The sequence below is a fragment of the Polypterus senegalus genome, chromosome 14, assembly GCF_016835505.1.
Source record: "Polypterus senegalus isolate Bchr_013 chromosome 14, ASM1683550v1, whole genome shotgun sequence".
In the NCBI taxonomy this organism is placed as follows: Eukaryota; Metazoa; Chordata; class Cladistia; order Polypteriformes; family Polypteridae; genus Polypterus; species Polypterus senegalus.
The window spans coordinates 54,005,396-54,031,344 of record NC_053167.1 but is presented as its reverse complement, the minus strand read 5'-3'; the positions used below and the strand labels follow the sequence as shown (position 1 = coordinate 54,031,344).

Sequence of the window (25,949 nt, the reverse complement as noted above, 5' to 3'; positions counted from 1 at the left end):
GACTGGTGAGAACTTAGAGGAGCTGGATGGAGTGGGAAAACAGGAGAGATATAAACAGATGATGTATTTATGTTAGTTGAATTATTTAGATCTTTAATTTTGTTACGGAAAAAGTGGAGGAAATCCTCACAGACTTCAGTAGAAGAGGTAGTTGGGCCAAATACAGAAAACAAAACCCTTGGGTTATCGTGGCCACTTTCTATTATTCTGCCATAGTGGGTGCTCTTAGCAGCAGTTAGTGCTTCTCTGTAAGCTCTTTGGTGGTCAGAGAAAGCCTGGATGTGCATGGTGAGGCCAGACTTGCGTGACATTCTCTCAAGGCGTCGGCCAGCTGCTTTCATAGATCGCAATTCTGAATTATACCAAGGAGCTGAACGTTTAAAGGAAACCTCCTTATGTTTTAAAGGAGCTGTTTTATCTAATGCTGAATGAAGGGCTGAGTTATAGTGGTCAACAAGACTATCTAGTGTTGACGGAATAGGTGCAGACAGTAAAAGATCAGAAATGGATCCAGAAAGGATAGAGGGACAGATATTTTTAAGGTTTCTGTAAGAAATTTGTCATTTACAGGTAAGAGGAGGGAAAGGCAGTGAGACAGTGAAAAATACTGCTTTATGGTCAGAGAGTCCCAAATCAGTGCTGTAAATGTTGGCAAGATATAGTCCAGAAGTGCAGATCAGATCCAATATATGACCACCAGAGTGGGTGGGAAAATCAACATGCTGTGTCAAGTCAAAACAGTCCAGTAATGATAGGAATCCATTTCTCAGTTTAGATGTAGTAGTGTCAATATGGATGTTGAAATCACAGAGAAGGATAATTCTGAGAGTAAGAGCTTAGGTGGGTTAAAAGTTCATTCAGATCAGATAAGAAGGATGCATTGTATTTTGGGGGACAATAAAGAATAATGAGTGAGACAGGACCTGATTCCATTATTAGTTTAAGAGTCAGGCACTCAAAAGACAGTGGACAGTCAATTGGGATTCGTTTGATATTTAAGTCTGCTCTGATAATTACCGCTAGCCCACCTCCTTTGTCTAGAGCTGCGAGGTTCTGTATGGAAAGTGAAACCAGGTGGAGTAGCCTCCGTGAGAGACACAGTATATCAAGTTTGGTGTCAGTGATGAGTTCTGACAGCACCAATGCTTTGCCATTAAGAGATCTCGAGTTAAACAGTGCAATATTAGTTAATGAGGCTTCTTTTTGCACAAAGCCGGGAGCAGGGTTTATTTCCTCACAATGTAAATTTGGCACATTGACACTTCTACTTCCAGGGCCATGAGAGGGAAGGCTTATTCCTGAGCAAATGCTGCCGGTTGTCTTTTCATTCACAGCCCGGCGGTGGCGGCGACCTGACCCGCAATGAATATATTTTATTTAATAAGAAGGAGTTTGTCACAACAGTATTTTAGCATGATACTGGGCAATACTTATCTGAAAAGCAGTGGAGAAGCAGCACAGCGGAACCAGTAGGGCATGCGGGTGTTATGCGTAGATGAAATGAGCGGCGATAGCAAAGCAGCAGAAAGCATAGCAGGAGGAGGTAGCAGGATTTGGAGGTTCCACTACACAGCCACAAACGGTAACGCTTGGTAATTTCATGCATGATCACCGAGGAGCCATAAGCCAGGTTAGTATGAATATCAGATCAGTTCCCAGTCTTAGAGTACTGTAAAATGAATCGGGAGCAAATTAGCATAGCAAATATAATCACGGAGACAGATCATCCCGAGGTCATAGATCGGCAGGTACAAAGAAATGTTCATAGGTCTCGTCCCGCGATCCACAAACTCAGCTCAGCTGTTCCCAGTCAAAGTATTAATATTAGAATTGAAGGTCTACCTGAGAATTGTGAAAGTCGAAACCCAATGAAATTCGTAGCTGAACTATTCTCATAAATAACTGGAGATAACTTTAAATCAGATATCGAGAGAGCAGCAGCTTAATGCATATGTGGATCAAATACCCCTAAACCTAGGACTCTAATCATTCGCTTCGAGAGATTACAATTTAAGCTTAATGTAATGTCACTTCTCAGACAGAAACAAGACATTATATTTGAAAATAACACCATTCATATTTTCCCTGATTTCTCACCCTCAACAGCTGCTAAACGTGCCGCATTTTACAAAATTGAACAGCAGTTATAGAAAGCCAGTATCAGATACAGCCTCTTGTATCCTGTCAAACTGAAAGTGGATATTCAAGACAAATGTTACATCTTCACCACTATGGAGGAAGCAGAAAAGGAGTTAAGAAAGCTGACTTTTTTTAAATAAGATCATGAGTCGCATCCTGTCATGGCATGTCAAGAAGATATTACCTGCTGTCTGATCCAGTTACAACAATTCTGGTACCATAATTGTACATCCTTCACTCTTCCTCGCCATTTACTGTTTATGTTTTAATTACAATTATATGCGAATGTGTGGAAGAAATTAAAGTAGTTTTTTTTTTTTCACTATTCTAAAGGAGACTGTTTATGATTGTTAGTATTGCATTAGGGTTTACCATGCTTATTCCAGGGCCACATTTTAACACCATTCCCTGGGTTTACTATCTTAATATTTCAAGACTGTTAAAAAATATACTTTATGTTTATAGTATTTAGACTTTATCTGCAATAGATATCTCTACTTTTTAATCCTCAAACGCCGCTGTTGGAGGGCTTGTTTTGTTTTGGACGTGCTCTGTCTCAAGATATGTGGGGAGTATTAAGGCGGGGGAGAGAAAGAGAGCAAGCTATATCTAATCTATCCTTTTAATCCTTACAATTGCCAACATAACAATAGGCTGCATGGCATTAATTTGTGGGAAAATTGGAAATTAAAAATCAGAATCAATATCTCCATGATGGGACAGTTAACTTTGTGAGCTGGAATGTTTAAGGCCTGAATCACTAATTAAAGAGAAAGAAAGTATTCTCTCACCTAACAGGTCTAAACGCTAAAATAGTATTTTTACAGGAGACTCACTCACTAAGGATCAGTTCTGGCTGCAAAAAAGACTGGACTGGCCAAATGTTTCATTCCAGCTTTACAAAAAAAACTAGAGATGTGGGAATTCTCATACATAGAACAGTCTCATTTGTGGTATCAGATGTATTAACTGATCCTGGAGGGAGATATGTGATTGTCATGGGCAATTTATTTAACTGTAAAGTGTTTTTGATATTTATGCACCCAATGTCGATGATAGGGAATTCATGCAAAATGTATTTGCATCCATTCCCAATGTGAACATTCATAAAATTATAATGGCTGGAGACTAATTGTGTTTTAAATCCACTCTTAGATAGGTCTCCTGTCACAGGGGTGATGACATCAAAGACAACTACACAGTTTTTAACTGAACACAACTTATCAGACCCCTGGACGTTTCTAAACCTAAACTCAAGAACATATTCCTTCTACTCACCAGTGCATCATTGCTACTCAAGAATTGATTATTTCTTTATAGATAATAATATCTTCCCTACGATTAAATCTTGCAGGTACGACGCTATTGATATTTCCGACCATGCCTCTCTGATCGTGGAGCTAAAATCATTATGCCCCACATACTCATCTTGGAGATGGCATCTTAACCCACTTCTAACCCACTCCTAACCCCAGAGCTCAACTTCGAAACAACTAAAGAAACTGCACAACTCATTTTTAAATCAAGACATCATTACTATGAACACCGACAGAAAGCTAATAAGCTCTTAGCTCAACAAATCCACAAGTAAGAAGTTTGCAATGCAATCCCAGCAATCACCAACACGAATGGAGACAAAATCATTGACCATAAAAATATAATGCACACATTAAGAGACTACTATAAATCCTTATATTTGACTGAGTTTAAAGAAGACTACACACAATCTAATGCATTTTTGGATGAATTACAGATACCACAAATAGATACTCTTAGTGCAGAGGAATTGGATAAACCTTTGGCGCTATCAGAATTACTAGATGCTATAATGTCACTTCAGAGTGGGAAAGCAGCAGGCCCTGAAGGCTACCCTGTCAAATTTTATAAGAAATTCTCCACTCAGCTAGCTCCCCTCTTATTAGCAACATTTACAGAAGCTAGAGACAATCAAATTCTACCTCAAACTTTTCGCCAAGCATTAATCACTGTCTTTTCTATACAAAATAAGGACTTATTACAATGTGCATCATACAGACCAATTTCACTTCTGAATAGTAATGTTAATATACTCTCCAAAGTCATAGCTAGAAGGATGGAGAAAGTGCTGCCTTTAGTAATATCACAAGATCAAACTGGATTTATTAAAGGCCAACACTTAGCTTCCAATCTTCAATGCCTGTTTAATGTAATATATTCACCTACAAAGTCAAACACCCCAGAGATATTATCACTGGATGCAGAAAAAGCATTTGATATGATTGAATGGAACGACCTTTTCACTACATTACAGAAATTTGGGCTTGTACCGAACATTTGTGCATGGATCAAACTACTGTATACCAATCCAGAAGCTTCAGTTTCTATTAACAACATGAATTCAGACTACTTTAAACTAGAACATGGTACCAGACAAGGATGCCCCTCGTCACCACTACTTTTAGCAATCGCCATTGAACCACTGGCAGTTCACTGCCAAAATGCTTATCAGGTAAAGGGGATTATCAGAGAAGAACTTGAACAGAAAATTTCTCTATAGGCAGATTATATGGTACTGTATATATCAGAACCACAAAATACTGTGCCTGCAGTCCTAATAGCACTTACAGAATTTTAAAATATTTCTGGTCTCAGAATTAATCTAAATAAAAGTGTGCTCTTTCCAGTGAATTCTCAAGCATACAATATTAGATTGGACACCTTACCTTTTATTATTGCAGATCAGTTTAAATACCTGGGGTAAATACCACAAGTAAACATAAAGCTCTTTAACAACAAAATTTTGCCGTCTCTATGGAAAAAATTAAGCAACCCTTCATCTCATTCTAGCTGGAAGAATTAACATTGCTAAGATACATATATCCTTCCTAAGCTTCTCCTTTTAATTTCAAAACATTCCAATATACATCAATAAATCATTTGTGAAGCAATTAGATTCAACCATAACCTCAATTATTTGGAACTCGAAATATCCACGTATCCAAAGAGCGACCCTACAAGGACCTAAGGCAGAAGGTGGCATGGCTCTACCTAACTCTGTTTTATTACTGGACAGCAAACATACAAGCTATAAAAACCTGGACATGGACACAAATAGATGAACATACACAGGCTTGGTTTGCAATAGAAATAAAATCCTGCAGTACTTTTTTATATTCCCTGCTTTGGTGCCCCAATAAATGCAAGTTATTGCCAGCATACTAACAACCCAATTGAGCTTCACTCACTAAGAATATGAAACCAGTGTAGGAAGCATTTTAAGATAGAGAATCTTTTATCTGTGGCACTTCTGCACGAGAACCTCCTTTTTCAACCCTTGCAAACATACGCAGGGTTTAATATCTGGAAAACATTTGGGATTAAATTACTTAAGAGATCTTTATATAGACAACATCTTTGCATCCTATAAACAATTACATTCCAAATTTAACTTTACAGCAACACATTTCTTTAACTATCTTCAAATTAGAAACTTTGTTAAACAGAACCTGCCCAATTTTCCTCATTTCCCACCTTCCTCTATACTGGAAAAAATATTGCTCTGTTTCAAGAACGCAGACAGCATTTCTGCAATATATAAAATCATTTTACAGTCCATCCCTTTCAAGGATCCAAGAGGACAGCGGGAAAAGGATCTCTCATTCAACATATCAGAAAAGGAGTGGAAGGTACCAATGCAGATGCCACACCGATCCGCCTGTCGATCTCACTCTCCATTCTTCCCTCACTCGTGAACAAGACCCCAAGATACTTGAACTCCTCCACTTGGGGTAGGATCTCACTCCCAACCCTGAGAGGGCACTCCACCGTTTTCCAGCTAAGGACCATGGTCTAGGATTTGGAGGTGCTGATTCCCATCCCAGCTGCTTCACACTCGGCTGCGAACTGATCCAGAGGGAGCTGAAGACCACGGCCTGATGAAGCAAACAGGACAACATCATCTGCAAAAAGCAGTGACCCAATCCTGAGTCCACCAATCCGGACCCACTCAATGCCCTGGTTGGGCCTAGAAATTCTGTCCATAAAAGTTATGAACAGAATTGGTGACAAAGGGCAGCCCTGGCGGAGTCCAACTCTCACTGGAATGGGTTCGACTTACTGCTGGCAATGCAGACCAAGCTCTGACACTGGTTGTACAGGAACTAAAACAGCCCTTATCAGGGGGTCCGGTACCCCATACTCTCAGAGTACCCTCACAGGATTCCAGAGAGGGAAACGGTTGAACGCCTTTTACAAGTCCACAAAACACATGTAGGCTGGTTGGGAAAACTCCCATGCACCCTCCAAAGACCCTGTTAAGGGTGTAGAGCTAGTCCACTGTTTTGCAACCAGGACGAAAACCAAACTGTTCCTCCTGAATCCGAGATTCGACTATCTAACGGACCCTCCTCTCCAGGACCCCCGAATAGACTTTTCCAGGGAGTCTGAGAAGGAGTGGAACACACCCTCCAGACCACCATCTTAAAGACGGGGACCACCACCGCGGTGTGCCAATCCAAAGGCACTGTCCCTGATGTCCATACAATGTTGCAGAGGCGTGTCAACCAAGACAGTCCTACAACATCCAGAGCCTTGAGGAACTATCTCATCCACCCCCGAGGCCGTGCCACCAAGGAGTTTCTTGACCACCTCGGTGACCTCAGTCCCAGAGATGGGGGAGCCCACCTACGAGTATTTCTGGACCAAAGGGAAATCAAGGCTGGAGGTTTATAAGATGCTTTACAAATTAAAGAGTGGAGGGAAGAGACCAAAACAGACAGCACAATGAGTGATTTGGTTGGGGGGGCAATCAGCGAAATCCACATGTTCTGAACATTGAACTGAGCTGTAAGTAGGAAAAAAAAATCTAGAACAAGGGAAATTAAAATTCCTGAACTATTAAACACACACCAATTTGCAGACGCTGCCATGGAAGACATACACAGGGCCGGCCACCTATTGATAAAGCAGGGTTATGAAATATAGGAGAGGCAGAGTGCCATTTACCAGAGGGTGCAAGTAACTTCTCATACGATAGCATATGACAAGATAGGTCCCAAGGAAAGTTTAAAGGCTTTAGACTTTAATGAGGTAAACAGGAGATCTTGAAGAGAAAGTGGGAAAGCAAGGGAAGATTCTATAGGGAGCCATAGAGGAGGATGAAGCAGAGGACACAACCATGACCACAAGGACAGATGGTGAAAGCCCAATGATATACTGTAGGTATAAGTCAAGCAGCGATACACCAGCACTCAATGTGTCACTAACAAGGTCTGGTCTCTTACCATTCCACAGGAACCTTGAAATAACTAACCTGACTTCAGCCCAATTTTTAGTAAGAGGGTGAAATGGCAACAGAGTTAATGAAGTTGAAATGGGGTACAGTATTCATTTTGATAATGGCCAAGCAAGACTGAAAAGAAAGAAATTTTGGACCAGCTGTTAATGGAGGCTTCCACATCAGAAAAGCTGCAGCGATAGTTGCTAGATATGTTGGAGACTGAAGCAGTAATATCAACCCCAAATATCTTAAAACTACTAGATACAGAGATGACAGATACTGATGATAATTGCCAGCACATATCATTAAGGGGCAGGAGAGAATATTTGGACCAATTCATTTTGTAACTGCATACAAGGGATAATACTAGACGGGGCATTACCTAGGCAGAGAAGGATATCGTCAGCATAAGGATATTATATGACTAAGATTTGAAACTGTAATAGAGGTTAGAGCTGACAATTACAGATGGCAGTTGTAAGTGGTTCGAGAGATAAGTTGAAGAGAATGGGTGACAAAGAACAGCCTTCCCTAGCGCCCTATAAAGAGAGAAGGGAAGCAAGATATTTTAATGAGACAGGAGAACTGTAGAGGGGGGAGTAAAGAGTCTACACCAGAGTAACAAAACATTGACCAAAGCCCATTCTATCAATGACAGAAACTACCAATTCTTGTGGTCAAAGGAATACTCTGCATCAAGGAAGAGAAGCGCAGCAGCACCATATAGAGAGAGAGCTGAATCAATAACATAAAGAAGTCTTCCCATGTTATCAGAGGCTAGCCATAGCTGTATGAAAGCAGACTTATCGGGATGACTTACTGCATCCAAGCTAATATGTGTGTGAGAGAGAGAGAGAGAGAAACAGATCTGTAACTCTCACAGAGAGTAGGGTCTTTACCTTGCTTCAAAACTAGAGTAATAACTGCAGCATTAATACTGGGGTTTAAATGGTGAGATGAAGTCGCTTCATTAATCATTTCAGAGAGGGGAGGGATAAATGTTGCCAGAATGCACAGATTACTTCAGGCGGGAGCCCATCTATTCATGGGGCCTTGTGTGTGTTCAATGAGTCTAGTTTAGAGCATTAATCTGAGAATTGATCATTTATTATTTCGGGGTCAGTTGAAATCAAGCCAGATTTTGTAAGGATAGAAGGTATGAAGAAAAAGAACACATTTTTCTCAATTCTAGCAGCAAGAAGTTTGCTCGGCCTGTCCCTGGAGATGCAATAGCAAGCTCTGGTATGATGGATTAAGAATTCAGTTCTATGGATTATGAGGCTATTAAGTTTAGTTCTACTGTTAGCAATCAAAAGTTCATGATTTTCATTACAAACAAGGGGGCAAGCTATTTGTAAGGATGACAATTTAGACTCAAGGTCCTTTATTTGCTGGAGTCAACCGTGTGCCAAGGGTGAGAAAAAGGAAATACGTAAACTCACAAATAAAAGCTTTAACAGCCTTCCAGATGGCACCTGTATTATCTACAGAGCCAATATTAAATGTTAACAGCTCATCTATTTTGACAAGTTGTTCACAAAAATGATTTGTTTTTCAGGACAGACGTGCTGAATCCCCACCTTGGGGCATATGATGTTAAAAATGGAAGGGTCAGCTGCAAATGATCGAATTTACGGCCCGATAAAGCAAATAAGACCAAAGTGGCAACTGAAATGAAAAGAAGCAAGGTTATGTCATATGAAAATATAATCAATATGAGATAGCCAATGTCAAGAGGAGAAAAAAGAGAATTATCTGACTAAAGGATTAATAAACCGAAACAAATCTATTAAATGAAGATGGGCAGTAAAATTCCATCCTTCCATTTTCCAACCCGTTGAATCCGAACACAGGGCCACGGGGGGTCTGCCGGAGCCAATCCCAGCCAACACAAGGCGCAAGGCAGGAACCAATCCCGGGCAGGGCGCCAGCCCACCGCAGGACACACACACCCACACTAGGGACAATTCAGAATCGCCAATCCACCTAACCTGCATGTCTTTGGACTGTGGGAGGAAACCGGAGTACCCGGAGGAAACCCACGCAGACACGGGGAGAACATGCAAACTCCACGCAGGGAGGACCTGGTAAGCGAACCCGGGTCTCCAAACTGCAAAGCAGCAGTGCTACCACTGCGCCACCGTGCCGCCTTGCAGTAAAATGTCATAACGAAAATGTGGAACGAGGCATGCATGTGCCAATGGGCGAGTCTAATAATGAATTTGGGGCCATTTCCACTTCAATGCTGACCAGAAGTTCGCAGTCAAAGAATTTAAGAAGACAGTCAGTGAAGCTGGAGGAAAAGGAATGGCAATTCAGTGTATAGCCATAAGCAGAAATGAAGAGTGATTTACGACCTCCCAACACGGCCTTCAAGTAACAGAAACAACCTACATTGTCGCCACCCGATTACAACTTAATTTGTAAGTTACATCATTGTAAAATAAGGATATCATATCTTTTGCAGTGAACACAGGGATCTGCAACCTTGTAATTCTTTTAAATACAACGTGAAACACCTGCAGCCAACAGATGTGATTCTTGAATTAAAGCCACGTCCACTTGATGACGGTGGATGAGATCTAGGAAGTTAGAGCCACTGACCTGAGTTCAAGGCCCTGACATTCCATAAAATAATGCTAAGCTTTGCCACAGTCAGACAGAGAAAACAGACAGACAGACAGGAGATAGAGCAAAATGACAGGAAAATTAAGTATAAGTATGCTGTTGTGTGATGATAGATATTGTCACAAATATAAAAACAGAAAAAGTCCCCCCCAGCTCAGGATTTCTCGCCAACCAACACATTACACCTAACAGCTGGAACCCCACAATAATTAACCGTATAAAAACTGTCCAAGTCACCCCCGTACACAAACATCGTGTCCCCAACCAATTCCCAAACCACCCCTCGAAGCAGGCATCCCAAACGTTCAATAAAAAGAAACAAGACAATGAAGAGGAAGAAGAGAGAATCAAAACTACCCCCACTTCCGAATCCTCACCCACATTATTATTGAAACGGAGTACATTATATCTTTAAACAATATGCGCAGTACAGAGAACAAAAAGAACACAGATAACAAAATATCGGAGGGAGAGGATTAACTGCAGCACCTGACGATTCACAATGATGCTGAAGATGCCATCAGGCCCTGGAAGCCCTATTACCCCCAACAAATCGAACAAATAAACTATGAAGAAAGTCCCCCAATTTGACACCAGTGTACACTAACAGAGAGTAACATCATATGAAAAATATAAAAGACTGTCCAAAAGCTGAGACAAATCAATAATACAGTCATATGATAAAGTCTGGGAACGTCTCTTAGCCTGCATAATAATTTACTCTACTTTCAACAAAAAAAGATAACAGTGCGATGTCTTTCATTTTAAAGGAACATCTGAGTACTTGGGTGTTTTCCAAACAAAGATTTTTAGTGAAGCAGTATTTAGTTTAGTATGAAATTAAATCAAATGTGAAAAACTGTGTAAATTTGGGTACCCTTGTAATTTTGCTGATTTGAATGCATGTAACTGCTCAATACTGATTACTTGCAACATCAAATTGGTTGGATTAGCTTGTTAAGCTTTGAACTTCATGACAGATGTGTCCAATCATGAGAAAAGGTATTTAAGGTGGGCAATTGCAAGTTGTGCTTCCCTTTGACTCTCCTCTGAAGAGTGACAGCATGGGATCCTCAAAGCAACTCTCAAAAGATCTGAAAACAAAGATTGTTAAGTATTATGGTTTAGGAGAAGGCCACAGGCACAGTTGCTGTTACACCCAGGTGTGGCAGGCCAAGAAAAATACAGGACCGGCATATGCACAGGATTGTGAGAATGGTTACAGACAAGCCACAGATCACCTCCAAAGACCTGCAAGAACATCTTGCTGCAGATGGTGTATCTTATCTGTACATCATTCTAACAATTCAGCGCAATTTTCATAAAGAACATCTATATGGCAGGATGATGAGAAAGAAGCTCTTTATGCATTCATGCCTGAAACAGAGTCGCTTGTTGTATGTAAATGCCCATTTAGACAAGCCAGATTCATTCTGGAACAAAGTGCTTTGGAGTGATGAGACAAAAATGGAGTTATTTGGTCATAACAAAAAGCGCTTTGCATGGCGGAAGAACACCACCGCATTCCATGAAAAACACCTGCTACCTACTGTCAAATTTGGTGGAGGTTCCATCATGCTGTGGGGCTATGTGGCTAGTTCAGGGACTGGAGCCCTTGTTAAAGTTGAGGGTCAGATGAATTCAACCCAATATCAAAAAATTCTTCGGGATAATGTTCAAGCATCGGTCACAAAGTTGAAGTTACACAGGGGCTGGAGATTACAACAAGACAATGACCCAAAACACAGTTCGAAATCTACAAAGGCATTCATGCATAGGGAGAAGTACAATGTTCTGGAATGGCCGTCACAGTCCCCTAACTTGAATATCATCGAATATCTATGGGATGATTAGAAGCAGGTTGTCCATGCTCGGCAGCCATCAAATTTAACTGAACTGGAGAGATTTTGTATGGAAGAATGGTCAGAAATGCCTCCATCCAGAAATCAGACACTCATCAAAGGCTCAACTAAGTATTGATGTAAAATCTCTGTTAGGGTGCCCAAATTTATGCACCTGTCTAATTTTGTAATGATGCATACTTTGTGTTAATCCAATAAAGTTAATGTCACTGCTGAAATACTACTGTTTCCATAAGGCATTTCATATTTTAAAAGGAAGTTGCTACACTTTGAAAGCTCAGCCAATGATAAACAAAAATCCAAAGAATTAAGAGGGGTTCCCAAACTTTTTCATATGACTGTACATGTATACAACATGTAGATCATTAAAGATTATCGTTTCTTTAGATTTGCAATTCCAAACTATATTTCCTATTAAGAGGTTTCTAAAGAATAAGCTTTATTTGCTGTGAAAGCAAACGCAATGTATGTGTAAAACATTATATCTTTTAATAAAGTATATAAATTCAACATAGTCAAAACATGCATGTTAAAACATTTTCCAAAATAACCATAGCATATGACCGTGTAGCTGTAAACTAATTGCTAAATGGATTTAAACACATACACTGAGAGATTAAAAGAAGCAATCTTATCACTAACAAATGATGTTTCACAAGCACCACATATTGGTCATTTTTGCTAATCAAGTAGGTAATGTATCTGTTGCATGAAATTCTATAAGTAGAGGTTGTATTGCGCATTTTTCATTGCTGTACCTGTACCAGACAACATCTTCACAAAGATAAAAAACAAGGTAAAATTATACAAAGAATTAAGAGGAGTTCCCAAAATTTTTCATATGACTAAAATTTTTGGTAAGTAAAAGAACCTGAACAACCACTCCACAGCAAGAACATGAAGTTGAAATTAATCAATGATATACAGTGTAACTCAAAGTAAATACAGAGATCTTCACAGCGTAAAAGTGCCAGTTGAAACAAATTTGTCAGTCGCACAAGTGCTTCAAAGGAAGAATCAAACAGGTGATGCACTGATCTGAGACTTATTTTCAACTTTGTGGGATAGAGCAAATATGTCTGAAGTCCACTGCCATGCATTTTCTGGGCAACTGGCACCATGGATTTCCTGCATTGCCCAGTAAATGAAGTTTGGGAAGCAAGTGGATCCCTGATCCTTTAAAACTGATATTTTGAACATGACGTGCATCCTTCAGAATTTACTGGTGGTCCAAAAAACCCAGAAATTTAATTATAAAGGGGCTGAGGACTGGCAGCATCAGTACAACCACTGTACACAGAGCCTGCACGATTTCTCGGGCAAATTTTGAGAGTTTTGGTAGCCACCCTTGCCACATTTAGGACAGAAAGTAAACTGAATTGACAATCTTGGCCCCTGACAATTCTGACAATTTTTAACTCTTTGAGGACTGAATAGGTTTTCCAAAAAAAAGTTTCTGAAAAGCACACAAATCATTTGTTTCACAAAGAAATCAACATAAAATGTCAGTCACTACATCCTGTGGTCACTGGTTTGCCAAGAAGGCACAGCAGGCTACTGAACACTGCCTTAGGCTCGTCAGGTACACAAATCTGTTAAGCACCATGATCAGCAGGGGACCAATCGGCTGATGCTGATAGCTAACATTCATTTTCAATCAGTCTGACAATTCATAGTTCAATTCAGTGATGATATACCACTTTTGCCGCTGTTTGATCCTTGTTACTCACACAAGTACTGGGAATCTCAGTCAAACCAATGAAGCTAACCTTTCTTCTAGCAAAGAGATATAACTAAAACAACACAGTGAGTTTTGTCACCGTTTACAGTTTGCAGACCACGGTGGTGAAGCAGGTGTTACGATCTTGGAAACATTTTCCAATTCACAAATCTATCTACAGCCTTACCCTCAGCTATGGTCACAAGTTTCTGGGTAGAAACCAAAAAAAATGGCTGCACATACAAGAAGCTGAAGATGAATTTCTGCTCAGAGCTGCAAGGCTCACATTCTACAAAAGGGGTAAGGAGTTCAGCAACAAAAGAGAACTCATAAGAGCCATAAGAGGGGCCAAACACATAAAAAGAAAAACAATTATCTTCAAAAAAGCAACAAACAAAGTATCACTGTACACCAACTTCCCTCAAAATGACTATCACCAAACTACTGCTTGATTAGCAGCCACAACATCTGTACTTTAGAACAGTACTTGGATGAGAAACCATCTAGGAAAACCTTGAAGTGCTCTTGGAAGACCACCATAAAGTACTTACCCTTTGGTCAAGTGTGTGGATCCCAGTGCAATGATGGACACACTGTGCTGAAAATATGGTGCCATCTTTCAGAGGAGACATAAAACTATGGTCCTGATTCTCCGTTGTCATTAAAGGTCCCTGGGCATCTTTTGAAAAGAGTAGGGTTTATCCTAATTTCCTGGCTAAATTGCCCATCACATCCCCATCTATTTTGGCCCCCTAATTATCCTCTGTCTCTAACAGTCTCTCTCTCTCTCTCTCTCTCTCTCTCAGCCCTTCATCACCTAAAAGCTAATGTGGGGCGAGTGTACTGGTGCAATAATGGCTGCCATCACATTATCCAGGTGGGTGCTACACATTGGTGGTAGTTGAAGTGGTTCCTCTCTGCCTAAGTGCCCATGAGGGGCAAGAAAAGTGCTCCATAAAAATGTAATTATTATTATTATTATTATGTTAAACTAAAACATGGTCTAGATATTCTTCTTCTTCAGTACCGTGACGAGCGTAACAAATAGAGAAGTTTCATGATTTTCTTTGCAAAAACACATCAATGGTGTTACTGCACTGCATGTTTAAGTGCCTCAAGTGAAAATATATATACACATCATATGTATACAAATACATATAATATACATACATATCATATATTATATTGAACACACATTTAAGCATTACTTTACAAATATATTTTAAAAGCTCAAGGGTTTGAATCTTCATGTTCCCACAATGTCATGAATCATGGACTACCTGACCAACAGTTTGTGACGCTGGGGGACTGTGTGTCAGAAATGGTATTGTGTAATATTGGAGCACCACAGGGAAATGTCTGGTCTTCCTTCCAGTTTACCCTTTATACAACATACATCTAGCACAATACCAATGCTTGCCATCTACAGAAATTTTCAGATGACTTGACCATTATAGGCTGCATTAATAATTGAGATGAGTACAGGAAAGTCATAATAGATTCATCTTGTAGTAAAAGGATAATAATCTAAAACCCAACACCAGCAAGACAAAAGAACTGGTGGTAGACTTCTAATGTGCAAGAAGCATCTGAGACCAGTCCCCATTGCAGGGAAAAGATGTGGAAGTAGTCCAGAGCAACAAATACCTGGGGGTTCACATAACCAACAAATTGGACTGGTCTGACAACACAGTGGCAATATACAAGCATAGTGTACTTGCTAAGGAGACTCCGAGTCTTTTGATGTGTGCAGCAAACGTTTTTAATTTTTTTTTACCAGTCCATAGTAGCCAGTGTAGTATTCTATGCTGCAGTATCCTGAGGAATCAACCTGACTCAAAAAATGCACAATGACATAAACAAACTCACTATGCATCAGGAAAGCCTGCTTCATTAAAGAGTGAGCCCAAGACGCACTGGATGATGGCAAAATTGGATACCATCATGAAAAATCCCCTCCATCTATTCCAGTTGGATCAGGCTCATTCCACCATGGTGTGCTAAGAAGCGCCTCTGGGGGGCTTTTCTGCACACTTATCAGGAGATTCAATTCTTCCACCCACCAGTTCCTTAAGTAAGTTTATTGACTGATTGATTGGCTGGCTGTATTATATGTCCTCTGAGTCTGTATTCTTGTTTTTTATGTTTCTCCTGCTGTATGCATTTGATTTTCCCCATGGGATTAACAGAAGTTTGATCTAATCTATCAAGTCTAATCAACAAACATTAAAATACAAGTTACGAATCTATACTAATAAAAGGCAAAGCTCTCACTCACTCACTGACTCATCACTAATTCTCCAACTTCCCGTGTGGGTGGAAGGCTGAAATTTGGCAGGTTCATTCCTTACAGCTTCCTTACAAAAGTTGGGCAGGTTTTATATCGAAATTCTACGCGTAATGGTCATAACTGGAAGCTGTTTTTCTCCATTTACTGTAATGGAGATGAGCGTGAACGCCGTGGGGGCAGAGTTTCGTGTGACATCATCACGCCTTCCACGTAATCACGCAGTACATAGAAAACCAGGAAGACCTCCAAAAAGCGCTGAAGAAAACATGCATTATATAATTGAAAAGGCAGCGAAACAATAAGAAGCGAGCGAGTGACATATACAACCATATTTATGAGTTCTGCTACTTCGGAAACAAAGCACGATGTAAACCTACACTTTAAATTAAGTTCATAGACAGGCTGCCGCTGGCGTTTGTAATTTAGTGCCTGCCCATATAAGACCGTTCGTCAGCGGCAATCCAATAGCAAACTCGCACTAAATATTCACGGGTTAAGGACTGTGCTTATGCAGAGGAAGATGAGATGGTCAGGGTGGTGTTTGACACAAACTCAGCGAAACTGCGAGAGAAAGTTTTAAGTGCCAGGACTAAGGTAACATTAAATACAGCCATGGACATAGCAAGAGATGGCACCAGCACAGCTGGGAAACTTCGATGCATGTACACCGGCGGCTCACGTGAACTGACACACTGCACAGATAAAAGCAACAGTTCCAAAGAGCTGAACAAAACGAATTACACAATTGAAAAGGCAGCAAAAATATGAAGCGCGTCTGATACATACAAGCATATTCATAAATCCAGCTACTGCGGAAACAAAGCACACGGTGGAAAAAGTCAATGTCCCGCTAAAGGAAGACAGTGTAAAAAACCCGTGCATGCAGTGTGTCAGGTCTCAGATAAAGAAGAAGACGAGCTGTTTATTGATGCAGTAAGAAACGAATCGATGAATGAAACCTGTCATCTTTACAACGATTGACAAACACGGAATGTAACTTGAACACAACACATCCTACAAATACGAACCTGATTGAAAGAAATAATGATAATCAAATCCTTGATGACAGCAACACTCAGTAACACTCACAAAACAAATACTGTATATTGACAGTCATGTTACGTTATTTTTAAAATGTTCCCTTTTCTTTTCTAGCTTTTTAACACACTACTTCTCTATGATACGCTGGTATATATATATGTATATATATATATCCCGATCTACATACTCGAATAATGGATACTTTATTCGCCATCAATGATTGTTTTGGTAAAGCCATACTCAGTGTATTCATTAGATGAGCGGTAAAAAGTAAGAGCGAGGGAGGATGACTTATTGAGGCATGCAGGCTGTAGTCTTGGCGTCAACTCTATCTGAATTGCGATCACATTTAAAAAATATATCTTTTCAAGTTCTATTTAGTCCATATGTGTCAAACTCAAGGGCGCGGGCCACATCCGCCCGGCGTAATTATATCCGGCCCGAGATCATTTTATATACTGTATTATTGTTATTAATGGCCCGGGTATATGAAGCGCTGGTAACACAATAAACTACAGATCCCATAATGCAGCGCTTCAGCTGCCTTGCAACACTTACGCGTTAATCAAGTCTAGCTTATGATGCTGCAAGTTATTGCGAAGCTAGCTCACACGATGCTGAAGAGAAAAGTTGATTCTGAAAATAGAGCCTTTAAAACCGATGGGAGGCTGAGTATATGTTTACTGAACCCGTGTGTCTCATTTGTGGAGCTAATGTGGCTGTAATTACAGAATTTAATCTAAGACGGCACTATGAGACAAAACATCAGGGTAACCTGAATGCAATGCAGACGATACAGAAAGCAGAAGAATTAAATAAGAATCTGACACTTCAGCGGACGTTTTTACCCGTGCACAATCACAAAGTGATTTCAAGTGAAGCTGCTTTTATGGGAGACACAAATGCACCAGTGCAATTTGCCCCACTTTCCCTGTTGCCAAGTAATGTTAAACCAAGTCGTCACTACGGTGTTCCCAAATCGCACTTTGCTGATAAACTGGCGCACTGAGTTTGCACGGCGCTTTGGTGACTTTGAAGAACAAAAAAAGTCCGTCTACATGCGGCTCGAACCTTGTGCATGTTTGGTAGCACATATCTGTGTGAGAAGCTCTTCTCAGTGATAAAGACTAACAAAACAGCACACAGGAGTCGCCTCACCTCACACCAAAACATAAACGAACTTGTTGCCAAAAAAAGATGCCAGGCGTCCAGCTCTAAAATGACATAAGAGCAAAGACAACTGAATGATTTGATTTGTTATTGCTGAAAGGAACACATTTTATTTATATTTCTAGGTTTTGTTATGCAGCATGTTCATATTTGAATTTGTATAATTTTGACAGGATATATTTTTATGGAGAGCAAAATCTTTTGGGATATTTAAAATCTAAGTTTATTTTTTATGTAAAATTACATAAGAGTAAAGAAATGTGAATGTTTGTTCTTTTAACGCTTACTTTATTTCTAACTTGTATAATTTAGACAGGATATATTTTTATGGAAAGCAAAATATTATAAGTTGTTTAAGGTTTGAGTTGATTTATTCACGAATAATATTCCTGTCTGTTTTTACCATTCCTACCAAAGATATTTCTGTCGACTAAATAAAAATTCCTTCTATTTAAAATTTAAATAGAACTTGAACAAATACTGATAGTTCATAATATCCACGCAGACTTGCACGTAAGAGCGGGAGTTATCCATTTTAACAAGCAGCGTATTGCACTGATACGAAATATCTGTGTGTGTATATATGTAGATATGTATGTATATGTATATATATGTTTATATATATATGTGTGTGTGTGTATGTATATATATATATATATATATATGTATTTGTGTGTATATATGTGTGTGTGTGTATGTATGTATGTATGTATGTACAGTCATGTGAAAACATTAGGACACCCTTTGAAAGCATGTGGTTTTTTGTAACATTTTTAATAAATGGTTATTTCATCTCCGTTTCAACAATACAGAGAGATTAAAGTAATCCAACTAAACAAAGAAAACTGAAGAAAAGTCTTTTCAAGATCTTCTGTAAATGTCATTCTACAAAAATGCCAAACCGAAAAAATTACAAAGGGAAAAAAAAAATTCATAACAAGCAAAAAAACCCCGGAAACGCCCCCGGGGAAAAAGTTAATGTCCCGCAAAAGGAAGCGGTTAAAAAACCCGTACGAAAATTTTCCTCAGATAAAAAGGGGCGGAGTTTTTATTGAGAAAAGCAATCATGAATGAAACCGTCATCTTTCACGAAAAAACCCGGGAAATTAATAAACAACAACCCTAAAATCAACCGTTAAAGAAAAATGATAATAAACCCTTTGATGACAGAAACCCTAGAAACATTTCACAAAAAAAATACGATATTGGGTCATTTTTCGTTTTTTTTTAAAATGCCCTTTTCCAGCTTTTCCCTTCGTCGGGGTATATATATATGTATATATATATTCTCAAATCCCAAAAATGGATCTTTTTGGATTTTTTTTTGGGTAAACCTTCCCCATTAAATTCATTAGATGACGGAAAAAAGAAAGAGGAAAGGGGGGTGACCGGGTAGAGTATTCTAACTGAGGAAAAGATAGGACACCCTCACATGTATTCCAGAAGAATTAAATAAGAATCTGACACTTCAGCTGACGCTTTATCCGGCACAATCACAAAGTGATTTCAAGTGAAGCTGCTTTTATGGGAGACACAAATGCACCAGTCCAATTTGCCCCACTTTCCCTGTTGCCAAGTAATGTTAAACCAAGTCGCACTACGGTGTTCCCAAATAGCGACTTTGCTGTAAACTGAGCGACTGAGTTTGCACGGGCGCTTTGGTGACTTTGAAGAAAAAAAAGTCCGCCTACATGCTCGAACCTTGTGCATTTTTGGGTACCATATATCTGTGTGAGAAGCTCTTCTCAGTGATAAAGACTAACAAAACAGCACACAGGAGTCGCCTCACCTCCACACCAAAACATAAACGAACTTGTTGCCAAAAAGATGCCAGGCGCCAGCTCTAAAATGACATAAGAGCAAAAGACAACTGAATGATTTGATTTGTTATTGCTGAAAGGAACACATTTTATTTATATTTCTAGGTTTTGTTATGAGCATGTTCATATTTGAATTTGTATAATTTTGACAGGATATATTTTTATGGAGAGCAAAATCTTTAGGATATTTAAAATCTAAGTTGATTTTTTATGTAAAATACATAAGAGTAAAGAAATGTGAATGTTTGTTCTTTTAACGCTTACTTATTTCTAACTTGTATAATTTAGACAGGATATATTTTTATGGAAAGCAAAATATTATAAGTTGTTTAAGGTTTGAGTTGATTTATTCACTAATAATATTCCTGTCTGTTTTTACCATTCCTACCAAAGATATTTCTGTACTAAATAAAAATTCCTTCTATTTAAAAATTTAAATAGAACTTGAACAAATACGATAGTTCATAAATCCACGCAGACTTGCACGTAAGAGCGGAGTTATCCATTTTAACAAGCAGCGATTGCACTGATCAATTAAATATCTGTGTGTGGTATATATGTAGATATGTATGTATATGTATATATATGTTTATATATATGTGTGTTGTATGTTATATATATTTCTTAAATTGGCTCAGATCTCACACAAGAGTGATGTACAAAACCGATTCCAAAAAGTTGGGACACTAAACAAATTGTGAATAAAACTGAATGCAATGAAGTGGAGATGGAATGTCAATATTTTACTTGTAATAGAACGTAGATGACTGATCAAACGCTTAATCCGAGTAAATGTATCATTTTAAAGGAAAAATATGTTGATTCAAAATTTCACGGTGTCAACAAATCCCAAAAAGTTGGGACAAGTAAAATAAGAGGCTGGAAAAGTAAATTTGAGCATAATGAAGGCTGGAAAAACAAATTTTTTAGGTTTAATTGGCAAATTAGGTTTTTGGGATAGAAAATAGGGAAAATTCGTTCAGAAATAAAGGAAACCCCCCCTTTTCCCCAAAAGGGGGGAAAATTTTTTAAGGTTTTTAAAAAAAGGGAAATTTGAATCTTAAAACTTTTTCCCCTTTTTTGTTTTGGGTTAAAACCTGGAACGGAAAATTAAAAATTTTTTTTGGGGCCCACAAACCCCAAAAAAAGGTATATCACACCAGGTGCACATAATTAGTAGATCGTTACTCTGCATGTTGAATGAGGCTTGCCCTATTTAAACCTCAGACATTTAGTTTGGTGTGCTCCTGACTGTTGAAGTGAGAGTGAGCACCATGGTGAGAACAAAAGAGCTGTCAGAGGACTTCAGAAAAGATTGTAGCAGCCTATGAGTCTGGGAAGGGATTTAAAAGATCTCAAAGATTTTGAAATCAACCATTCCACTGTCCGGAAGATAGTCTACAAGTGGAGGGCTTTCAAAACAACTGCCAACATGCCCAGGACTGGTCGCCCCAGCAAGTTCACCCCAAGAGCAGACCGCAAGATGCTAAAAGAGGGCTCCAAAACCCTAAAGTGTCATCTCGAGAACTACAGCAGGCTCTGGCTACTGTTGATGTAGAAGTACATGCCTCTACAATCAGAAAGAGACTGTACAAGTTTAACTTGCATGGGAGGTGTGCAAGGAGGAAACCTTTGCTTTCCAAGAGAAACATCGAGGCCAGACTGACATTTGCCAGAGATAAAGTTGACAAAGACCAGGACTTCTGGAATAATGTTCTTTGGACAGATGAGTCCAAAATTGAATTATTTGGACACAACAGCAGAGGACATGTTTGGCGTAAACCAAACACAGCATTCCAAGAAAAGAACCTCATACCAACTGTGAAGCATGGAGGTGGAAGTGTCATGGTTTGGGGCTGCTTTGCTGCAGCAGGACCTGGTCAGCTCACCATCATAGAATCCACGATGAATTCTACTGTGTATCAGAAGGTGCTTGAAGAACATGTGAGACCATCAGTTAGAAAATTAAAGCTGAAGCGGAACTGGACCATGCAACATGACAATGACCCAAAACATACTAGTAAATCAACCAAAGATTGGCTGAAAAGAAGAAATGGAGAGTCCTGGAATGGCCAAGTCAAAGTCCAGATTTGAATCCCATTGAGATGCTGTGGGGTGACTTGAAAAGGGCTGTACGTGCAAGAAACCCCTCAAACATCTCACAGCTGAAAAAGTTCTGCATTGAGGAGTGGGGTAAAATTTCCTCAGACCGATGTCGAAGACTGGTAGATGGCTACAAGAACCGTCTCACTGCAGTTATTTCAGCCAAAGGAGGTAACACTCGCTATTAGGGGCAAGGGTGTCCTATCTTTTCCTCAGTTAGAATAGGCATTTTTGTAGAATGACATTTACAGAAGATCTTGAAAAGACTTTTCTTCAGTTTTCTTTGTTTAGTTGGATTACTTTAATCTCTCTGTATTGTTGAAACGGAGATGAAATAACCATTTATTAAAAATGTTACAAAAAACCACATGCTTTCAAAGGGTGTCCTAATGTTTTCACATGACTGTATGTATGTATGTATGTATGTGTGTATGTATATGTATGTGTATATATATAGATATGTATATATATATGTTTATGTGTGTGTGTGTAAATATATATGAAAATATATATATATATATGATATATATATATATATATATATATGAATATATATATATATATATGAATATATATATGACCGCAACACTCCTCACTCGCAACAGTGACAAAACAATTACATTGACAATGTTACGTTATTTTCAAAATGTTTCCTTTTCTTTTTCATTGCTTCTTTAACACACTACTTCTCCGCTGCGAAGCGCGGGTATTTTGCTAGTTCATAATATAGCTCTAAGAGAAATATCAGCCACACCTCTATAAAGAGAAAATCAAAATGTAAAAATATCTTTCTCCCAACAAACAGAAGAGTGATGTACAAACCGGATTCCAAAAAAGTTGGGACACTAAACAAATTGTGAATAAAAACTGAATGCAATGAAGTGGAGATGGCAAATGTCAATATTTTACTTGTAATAGAACGTAGATGACTGATCAAACGTTTAATCCGAGTAAATGTATCATTTTAAAGGAAAAATATGTTGATTCAAAATTTCACGGTGTCAACAAATCCCAAAAAAGTTGGGACACGTAGCAATAAGAGGCTGGAAAAAGTAAATTTGAGCATAATGAAGAGCTGGAAGACAAACACACACTAATTAGGTCAATTGGCAACATTATTGGGTATAAAAAGAGCTTCTCAGAGTGGCAGTGCCTCTCAGAAGCCAAGATGGGTAGAGGATCACCAATTCCCACAATGTTGCGCTGAAAGATAGTGGAGCAATATCAGAAAGGTGTTACCCAGCGAAAAATTGCAAAGACTTTGCATCTATCATCATCAACTGTGCATAACATCATCCGAAGATTCAGAGAATCTGGAACAATCTCTGTGCGTAAGGGTCAAGGCGTAAAACCATACTGGATGCCCGTGATCTCCGGGCCCTTAAACGACACTGCACCACAAACAGGAATGCTACTGTAAAGGAAATCACAGAATGGGCTCAGGAATACTTCCAGAAACCATTGTCAGTGAACACAATCCACCGTGCCATCCGCCGTTGCCAGCTGAAACTCTACAGTGCAAAGAAGAAGCCATTTCTAAGCAAGATCCACAAGCTCAGGCGTTGTCACTGGGCCAGGGATCATTTAAAATGGAGTGTGGCAAAATGGAAGACTGTTCTGTGGTCAGACGAGTCACGATTCAAGTTCTTTTTGGAAATCTGGGACGCCATGTCATCCGGACCAAAGAGGACAAGGACAACCCAAGTTGTTATCAACGCTCAGTTCAGAAGCCTGCATCTCTGATGGTATGGGGTTGCATGAGTGCGTGTGGCATGGGCAGCTTGCATGTCTGGAAAGGCACCATCAATGCAGAAAAATATATTCAGGTTCTAGAACAACATATGCTCCCATCCAGACGTCATCTCTTTCAGGGAAGACCCTGCATTTTTCAACAAGATAATGCCAGACCACATTCTGCATCAATCACAACATCATGGCTGTGGAGGAGAAGGATCCGGGTACTGAAATGGCCAGTCTGCAGTCCAGATCTTTCACCTATAGAGAACATTTGGCGCATCATAAAGAGGAAGGTGCGACAAAGAAGGCCCAAGACGATTGAACAGTTAGAGGCCTGTATTAGACAAGAATGGGAGAGCATTCCTATTTCTAAACATGACAAACTGGTCTCCTCGGTCCCCAGACGTCTGTTGAGTGTTGTAAGAAGAAGGGGAGATGCCACACAGTGGTGAAAATGGCCTTGTCCCAACATTTTTGGGATTTGTTGACACCATGAAATTCTTAATCAACATATTTTTCCCTGAAAATGATACATTTTCTCAGTTTAAACTTTTGTTCCGTGATTTATGTTCTATTCTGAATAAAATATTAGAAGTTTGCACCTCCACATCATTGCATTCAGTTTTTATTCACGATTTGTATAGTGTCCCAACTTTTTTGGAATCCGGTTTGTATTAAGAAATATCAGCCAAGAAAAACTGAGCACTGTAAGCAACACACCTTCGCCTTCCTCCATCATGCCTTTTGGTTGTGACAAGGCAAAACACTGCATTGTTTCATATCGAGGGTTGCCATTTCCATCATCAGAAGAATTATGACCCAATTTCACAAGTATTCGGCAATTGAAAGTATGACTCTTCTGCCTGGGAGTTTCGTTGCCCCAAGACAATCCGTTTACTGCAGACAAAGGGGACATATAATAAGTTAGACTACACATTCAGAGACAATATTCTAAAGCAGATGTCTGCTCATTACTGAAGCAAAGAAATAAAATTAAAATGCTAAAAATAAAATCTCACCACATGACTTTGGGAGATTTTTATGGAATTCCTCTCTGTCATCTATGTGAAGAATGTTGTACACACTAGTATTGATGAGCTCTTCCTGTTTGTACTGCAAATAATGAGTCACATTGTCTGACACAAAGACAATTGTCCCATCACAGTTCACTACAAAAAGAAATCCATCTAATGCCTACAGGAAAGAAAGTGAAAAAGGAGATTAGATCACATAGGGTCAACGACTAAATTCAACATACAAGACAATATCTTCTGAACATTTCAAAATAAAATAATTTCCATTAAGTTAAAATCTTTTCAGGTAATATGTAATGCATGTGAGCTCAGTGAAAATTTAGAAAATTTCAACTATATCTTTCTTTTTGAAAACAACTGTAATCTCAAAACCCCAATCTTATATGAAATAGCTTGTGAGAAGAATTAGAATGGCTTTCAACCCAGTCACAACATAGAAAAAAATAACACAGTTTAAATATTTTATTTTTATTTAATGTTGGAAAAAAACACCATTATGATACATTTCTATTTAAAAACAGATCTTGATACGATTTACTACAGAATTCTACCAAATGGGCATCAACTTTTAGTTGGACTGTTGAACACTCTACATTTTACTAAACAAATCATCTGCAAAGTCTGAAGACAGTACTTTTACATTCCTATATGCAGTCAGACAAGGTGTTTCAAGAATAGCAGTGCTGGAACCAAATGTTTTCCTCTTTACACTATGCTGGGAGGCAAATAAAATTTGTCAAAGTCCAGCAGGAGAGAAGCTAACACAGACAGTTTTCTGCAATATGCAAGTCTTTCTTGTTGTTATAATGTACTTTAACTGCTTTCATCAACAGATGGTACTGGATAGTATAAGTGAAATAAATACATCTGAATAAGGGATCAGCTTAGCCAAAATTTATGTACAATTAATTACAAGACACTTTAACAGAACAATATTTAGAAGTTAGAATAAAATTTCCATTAAAACATAGAAATGTCATGAGTTAGTAAATGCCACCTTCACTGATGCACACTCTACCATACACAGGTTTTTAAAGACAACTGTATGCTGGCAATCCACTTTATAAATTAGGTATATGTTTATAAAGAAGCTAGTATTAAATAACTAGTCAGATAAATTTTAAAATAAAGACACAAGATAAACAATG

At 38.9% G+C, this 25,949-nt stretch overlaps 1 protein-coding gene across 7 annotated transcripts in view; it reads right to left on the bottom strand.

The window, feature by feature from the left end:
- Window positions 1-25,949, bottom strand: part of ncoa3 (nuclear receptor coactivator 3) — a 273,711-nt gene that overhangs the window by 65,503 nt on the left and 182,259 nt on the right. For all 7 annotated transcript variants that reach the window (XM_039734693.1, XM_039734687.1, XM_039734686.1 and 4 more), the window contains 2 exons: window positions 24,787-24,961; window positions 24,488-24,664 (listed from right to left, as the gene is read on the bottom strand). In XM_039734693.1, coding sequence (XP_039590627.1) covers window positions 24,488-24,664; window positions 24,787-24,961 — 352 coding nt within the window. The remainder of the gene's footprint in view (window positions 1-24,487; window positions 24,665-24,786; window positions 24,962-25,949) is intronic.